Source organism: Chiloscyllium punctatum, chromosome 6 (assembly GCF_047496795.1).
Source record: "Chiloscyllium punctatum isolate Juve2018m chromosome 6, sChiPun1.3, whole genome shotgun sequence".
Lineage (NCBI taxonomy): Eukaryota > Metazoa > Chordata > Chondrichthyes > Orectolobiformes > Hemiscylliidae > Chiloscyllium > Chiloscyllium punctatum.
The window spans coordinates 25,988,850-25,996,723 of NC_092744.1; the positions used below are offsets into that span (position 1 = coordinate 25,988,850).

Sequence of the window (7,874 nt, forward strand, 5' to 3'; positions counted from 1 at the left end):
GTTAAATTTCCACACAAAGGTGAAACACATAGCTTTAAAATCTAGAAAATGGTCGAGAGAATTTTATTTAATTTTAGGATCTAAAACCTTCAAACTCAGTAGAATATTTTTCAGTACTATTAAATAGCATATTGTCAAAAGAATTGTATGATTTGATGCAATAACAAGAAATAAATCACCATGCCCCATGTTTTCAAATATTTCAGGAAGGAGAGTTACCTGAACACACCACACCAGCTGCTTCCACTTCTCTGGAACAGTTATTGTGAGCCAGCTGCTTCAATTCACACTTCCGGGGTCTTCCTCGCTGCCTTTGCAGCCAATTTCAAAGTTCAGTATAGGCCAATTGCCAACCGCAAACTGAGAATTCCCTGATGCAGATAGAGCATCACCACATCCCAGGTATTTACATAAAACATGAGCATCATTCAAATCCCACATGCGACCGCAAATAATATTCCAAACACCGAAGCTACTGGCTTGAACTGTCCCAGCACACGGGCTACCTCCACCCTGGAGAATTGCACTTTGCTGCACTGTTATGGAAGAAGACAGTTTCAGAATAAAGGTGATCACTATGGCATCTGAATTAAATTGAACTGAATTGAATTTATTGTCACATGTACTGAGATACAGTGAAAAGCTTTGTCTTGCGAGCAGTACATGCAGATCACAGAATTAATGGCATGGATATGTAAATTATAGGTAAACAGCAGCAAAAACAAAAACACAGGTCCAGGCAAATGTATTTGGCATCTGTATTTGGTTACCTAAAGCTCTCCATTACAAAATTCATGCTTTGTTTCTGCTTTCACAAAGATGGTAGCAGATAATTTCCCAGAAATGTTCAAGGATATAGTATTTAATAAGAGGGAGAACTGAAGCAAATCTGTATTAGTAGAGAAATGGCGTAGGAGAAATTGTTGTATTGAAGGTTGATAAATACAGAGGCTCTGAGCATTCACATGCAAGAGCACATAAGGAAGTGTCCCTGGAAATAATGAATGCTTTGGTAATCATCTTCCAAGATTCTTTAGATTCTGAAACAGTTCTTACAGATTGGAGGGTGGCAAAGTAAACCTGGCCATTTAAAAGGTGTGGTAGAGAGAAAACAGGAGATTACAGATTAGTGAGTTTGAGATTCATAATGGGGAAAATGCTAATGTCTATTATCAGGGATATTATAATAGAGCACTTAGAAATCAGTGATATAACCAGACACAATCAGCATGGAAATTACAAAAGGGAAAGCATTCTTAGCAAATCTACTGGAATTCCTTGAGGTTGTAACTAGTAGCATTGATCAGAGAAAGCCAATTGATGTGGTTTATTTGGACTTCTGACAAAGTCCCATGTCAGAGATTAACATGTAAAATTTTAAAAATGGGATTGGGAATAGTGTAGGAATTGGGATAGAAAATTGGTTCGCAGACACAAAACAAGGAGTCAGAACAAACTGTCCTTTTTTATGAAAAAGACAGTGACTAGTGAGGGAAGGAAATGTTCATCAAGACGCAGCTGTCTTTTGGCACCAGTTGCTGAAAATAAAAACATGGGTGCAGCAGACAGTAAAGAAGGCAAACAGTATGTTGGCCTTAATAGCAAGAGAATTTGAGTGCAGGAGCAAGGAGGTTTTGCTGCAATTCTACATTGCATTAAAAAGGATGCACTTGGAATATTGATTGCAGCCTTGGTCACCTTAACTAAGGAAAGATGTTTTAGCTTTCGAGGCAGTGTAGCAAGGGTTTACCAAATTGATTCCTGGAATGGCAGGGCAGACATATGAGGAGAGTTTGAGTGAGTTAGGATAGTATTCTCTGGAGTTTAGAAGAATAAGAGGGAACCTCATAGAAACTGTACAATTCTAACAGGACTAGATACTTTAAATGCAGGAAGAATGTTTCCAATTATGAGGAGTCCAGAACCAGGGGTCATAATTTAGGGATAAGGGGTAAACATTGCAGGATTAAGATGAAGAGAAACCTCTTCACCTAAAGAGTAGTACGCTTATGGAATTCACTACCACAAAAATTATGAAATTCGAATGGCAGACTTTAAATTCAAATGGCAGATATGAAATTTGAATGGCAGATCACCTATGTATTAGGAAAACAAAGGCTAAAGTATTAAACCACATGTATTGATGAGGACAGCAAGATATAAGTGAAATTTGCCAGACATGACATGTATGATTCTGATTTATAGCACCTCGAGTTCTCTGGGTTTTTTTTTGTTCAATGTATGTTCAGCCTGACCCTCAATTAAGAATTTCACTTTCAATTCTGCTACCAGCATTTGAAGAGCTGTTTACAGAGGTCTTAAACAATTAAAAGATACAAGGACGAGCAAAGTCCACAAAGCAGCTCATAAGAACTACCAAAATGGATTATTAAATGTACAGAAGAACATAAGAACTAGGAGCAGAAGTAGGCTGTCCGGCCCTTCAAACCTGCTCCGCTACTCAATAAGATCATGGCTAATCTTATCATGGACTCAGCACCACTTACCCGCGTTTTCACCATATCCCTTATTTCCTTTATTTTTCAAAATTACTGAATTACAAATTACAAATTACGAATCAAGATGACTGAAGTAGCGTCAACTACTTCCCTTGGCAAGGAATTCCATGATTAACAATCCTCTGGGTGAAGAAGTTCCTTCTCAGTTCAGTTCTAAACCTGCTTCCTCTAATCTTGAGGTCATGCCCTCATGTCCTCAACTCACTCACCAGTGGAAATTTCCTATATATGTCTATTTTATCGAGTCCCTTCATAACTTTATATGCTTCTATAAGATCCCCCCTCATTCTTCTGAATTCCAATGAATAATATCCCAATCTACTCAGCCTCTCCTCATAAGCCAACCACCGCAACTCTGGAATCAAACTAGTGAACCTCCTCTGCACACCCTCCAGTGCCAGTGCATCCGCTCTGAAGAAAAGAGACCAAATCTGCATGGAGTGCTCCAAGTGTGGCCTCACCAACCCCTTGTACAGCTGTAACATTACCTCTCTACTTTTAAACTCAATCCCTTTTGCAATGAAAGACAAACTTCCATTTGCCTTCCTAATTACATCTTGTACCTGCAGACCAACCTTCTGCGATTCATGTACAAGGACACGCAGGTCCTTCTGCAAATCAGCATGCTCCAACTTTTTCCCATTCAAATAATAATCTATTTTCCTGTTACTCCTACTAAAATGTATGACTTCATATTTACTAACACTATAATCCATCTGCCAGACCTTTGCCCACTCAATCAATGTATCTATGTTCCTCTGCAAAGTTTTGCAGTCCTCTGCATTCTTTGCTCTGCCACTCATCTTAGTGTCATCAGCATATTTTGACACTGTATGTATGGTCTCCAACTCCAAACATCTATATAAATTATAAATGATTGTGCCCAACACTGATCCCTGAAGCACACCACTAGTCACTGATTGCCAGCCAGAATAGCACTCATTTATCCCCACTTTTTGCTACCTGTCATTTGCCCAATCCTCTATCCACATTAATACTCTACCCCTAACATCATGCATTCTTATCTTATGCAGCAGCCTCACGTGCGGCACCTTGTCAAAGGCCTTTTGGAAATTGAGGTACACCACAATCACTTAGTTCCCGTTGTCCACCTTGCTTGAAATGTCATCATAGAATTCCAAAAGATTTGTGAAGCATGACCTGCCTTTCGTGAACCCATGTTGTATCTGTACAATGAGACAATTTCTTTCAAGATGCCCTGTTATTTCTTCCTTGATAATAAACTCAAGTATCTTCCCCACGACAGGGGTTAAGCTCACTGGTCTATAATTCCCCATTTTTTGTCTACTTCCCTTTCCAAACAGTGGCATCACATTTGCTATTTGCCAATCTGCTGGGACTGCCTCAGAGTCCAGTAAATTTTGGAAAATTACTGCCAGCCCAACTGCTATTTCTCCTGCCATCTCTTTTAGTACCCTGGGATGCATTCCATCAGGGCCAGGAGACTTATCTATCTTTAGGTCCATTAGCTTAATAATAATTGTTTCCAGGTTATTTCCTACCTTTGTCTCTTTGTCACTTACAGGCACATTGTTAGTCTCCTCCATTGTGAAGACCAATGCAAATACCTATTCAATGCCTCAGCCATTTCATCATATCCCATAACTAACTGCCCCTTTTAATCCTCCAATGGACCAACATTTACTTTAGCCACTCTTATTCATTTTATATATTTATTGAACCCTTTGCTTTTTTTTAATATTCTGTGCTAGCTTTTTGCTCTCACTCCATCTTATTTTTCTTTTTGCTCTTTTTGTGGCTTTCTGTGGCTTTTAAAGTTTCCCCAATTTTCTAGGTTCCTACAGTTTTAGGCCACTTTCTACACCTTATCTTTCATTTTGATAGTCTGCCTTATTTCTTTAAACACCCAATGCAGATTACCCCTCCTCTTACAGTCCTTTCTTCTCACCAGAATATACTTTTGCTGAGCACTTCAAAACATTTCTTTGAAGGTCCTTCACTGCTCATCAGCTGTTGCACCATAAGGTCTCTGTTTCCAGCCAGGTCCTCCCTCATTCTATCATAGTCCCCCTTTATCAAGCACAGGACCCTGGTATTGGATTTTATTTTCACACTATCCAGCTGTATTTTAAATTCAACCATACTGTGATCACTCCTTCCAGGAGGATCCCTGACTGTGAAGTCATTAATTATTCCTGTCTCATTACATAGGACCATATCGAGGATAGCTTGCTCCCTAGTCATTTCAATTACATTCTGTTCAAGAAAACTATCATGGTTACACTCAACAAACTCCTCCTCAAGGCTATCCTGACCGAGCTGGTTCGACCAATCTACATGCAGATTAAGTCCCCTATGATAACAGCCATATCATTTTTGCAGCAGAAGTTATTTTCTTGTTTATTGCCTGCCCCAATGTGATGTTATTATTTGGTGGCTTATCGATTACATCTGTCAGTGACATTTTCTTCTTGGAATTCCTAATTTCTAGCCAAATGGATTTGACCTCATGCTCCACAGAATCTATGTCATCTCTCAGCTCTGCCCTGATGTGGTCCTTGAATATCTGATCTACACCACCTCCCTTGCATGCCTGTCTGTACTTCCGAATAGTCTGGTACCCTTGGATATTTAATCCCCAGTCATGACCATCCTGCAATCATGTCTCTATGATGGCTATCAAATCATATTTGTTCACGATAACTCATCAACCTTATTACGAATGCTTCGAGCATTCAGGTAAAGTTCCTTTATGCTAGCTTTCTTACAGTCATGATTCACAGCATCTCTAATATCTCCTGAGTTATCCTTCATTTTTGCTTTTTTCATAGTCTGCCTTGAACTTCATGCTTCCTGAATGCATGCTAACCTGTTGCTTCCCTTTTCATTTATCACCATACTTCCTGTTGCTTTTCCTTTCCCTGCCCCATGCCACACAAGTTAAAGTCCTAGTGATCACCTTATTTATCCTTTTCGCTAGAACACTAGTTTCAGATCAGTTCAGGTGGAGACTGTCCCTTTGGTACTGATCTCCCCATTCCAAATTGTTGCCAAAGCCCCATGAAATGGAACCCTTCTTCCTACACCATTCCCTTAGCCACATGTTTACTTCACTAATTTTCTTGTCCCTAAGCCAATTTGCACGTGGAAATTACTGCATCAGGCAGAAATCCGAAGATTACGATCCAGAAATGAAGCTTGCAAGACACATCAACATCAATAAAAAAGAATGTTATCATTACATTGTGGGGAAGTTGGTAGTCAGGAATAATGATGGCCGATTGAAAACTGGAAATGATGATCTTGTCATTGAAGCTGGGGAAATGGCAGACATGTTCAATAATTACTTTGCCTCAGCGCGTACAGTAGAAAGGAGGATAGCTTGCTAGGCATCCTGAAGAAATTAGTGATGGATTGGAGACAGGGACAGAGTTAGCTTTCATGAGGGAACAAAAGTTATGTTGTATAATTATTGAACCTAGTTATAATAGCTGGTGATCGTCTATCGTGGTGGTGCTCAAACTAAATGGGCACAAGGTTCTACATTGAGTAGTACAAAGTCAATATGGTAATAAATGCTGATTCACCTCCAACTTTGAGATTGGAAGACTGTACAGAAAGAATTAGACGTGCATGATTTGTGAAAAAAAATGACCTGCTAAAATGATATTGGGAATTTTGTTGTCTGACAGAGCCAAAGAAATGTCAGCTTTTCGAATGCCAAATTAACCTTATCGATGCAAAGTCATGCTGTTGTCTTCAAATCTGCACTATTATATGCTTACATTTTAGTGACAACTAATCTTCATTGAAGCCAAAAAGTTATTGAATTCATGTTCAGACCTCCAGGCTGTAAAGTGGGACTTTTTATATTCGTACATGTGCTGTGGGTGTCACTGTTATTGTCACAGTCATTATCAATCCCTATTAACCTTGGAGAATGTGGTGGGTGAGTAGGACTCTTGAAATGCTTCAGTTCTTGGGGTGTAGGCATACCTACATTGTGAGGAAGGGTTTTCCAAGATTTTGGTGCAACATCAACAAAGGAACTACGACTTGGTTCCAATTCAGGCTAGTATGGGTCTTGGAAGGGAACTTTTGGGTCATGATATTTCAATGCATCGCTTGCCCTTCTGTCCATTGGACAGTGCATATCTGCTGCAAACCAACACACTGTTATCATCTATCCTCCAATGACAAGGACCACAGATGTGTGGGAGCACTGCAATTTCTCAAGTGCATTTAACAATGGGAAAATATAGTGGTCTAGCTGGCAACACACATAGCCAGGGCTGAATTTATTAAAAAAAAATGCAACAGCTTTTCTGTGATGTTTTGCAAAAGATATTGGTCACTAATTAGCTGATAGCTCCTACTGGGTGTAACATCCTCCACTCAGACTTTGATTCCAGTGGAAGGCCTGTGACCTTGACACCTTCAGATTGGTGTAAGATTTGCTCGGCATTCCCTGCAACAGACAATGCTGGCTGAAAAAACATCTGGTGCCTCAGCGTCCTGTAAGATTCCTTGTGAGCTAGTAAAATACATGAACAAATATATTTAACATGAATTAACAATTATTAAATACCTTTACAGAAGATGACTGCACTTGTCCCAGTTTCGCAGGTCTGCTGGCTGGACGTTGTGAATAAACAATCCCACAATGAAGATTCTGTTCCATTGCACTGAATTCTATCCAGTAAAACAGGACCTGTTTCTTGTGGGTTGGGGCTAGTTGTTAATGTATGAAATGAACTGCACAAAATCTGTTTGCAGATGACTTTCCCAGCAGCTGAATCCAACACATCACTACAAACAGAGTTCCACTGACCTCGGTAATAAATTTCCAATTTTCCGATGCATGGTGCATGCTGCCCCACCAACCTCAGGTCTCTGAAATCTGTTAAGCATTTAAAGTGAGAAAAAATAATCCTAGCATAAAATGATCTGAAATATTCATTTCAAAATCAATTTTAAAAATTAAACTTGACATTACAGTTGCATTTAATAATCAGAATATTAACATTCCTTTATATATTAATGTGTTTTGTTTCAAAGTGCAGAGTGGGACAAGTATACAGGAAGTCAGCATCACTGTGAAACAGACTGTGGAGAGTGTGCATCAAGTCAATATTAATGTGAAACAGACTGAAAGGAGTGCGCAGTAAGATAGCGTCACCACAGTGAAGCAGAATGTAAGACACAGGCTGAGAACATAAATAAAGATACTGATTCATGGAGAAGTAAGTCATGGTGGCAACAGAGTGAACCTGAGGATGAACAGGGATGACAGCATAGTTTTCTGATAAATGCCTGAAGGTGGAGGCTCAGACCAAGCACGATTGGAGTAGCAACTATATCCCAATTAGAATC

At 39.5% G+C, this 7,874-nt stretch overlaps 1 protein-coding gene across 1 annotated transcript in view; it reads right to left on the reverse strand.

Moving 5' to 3' along the window:
* Positions 1–4,556, reverse strand: part of LOC140478633 (scavenger receptor cysteine-rich type 1 protein M130-like) — a 66,818-nt gene extending 62,262 nt beyond the window's left edge. Inside the window, exon 1 of the mRNA XM_072571851.1 lies at positions 4,460–4,556. Within this exon, the coding sequence (XP_072427952.1) occupies positions 4,460–4,556 (97 nt within the window). The remainder of the gene's footprint in view (positions 1–4,459) is intronic.
* Between the last annotated feature and the right edge of the window lie 3,318 nt (positions 4,557–7,874).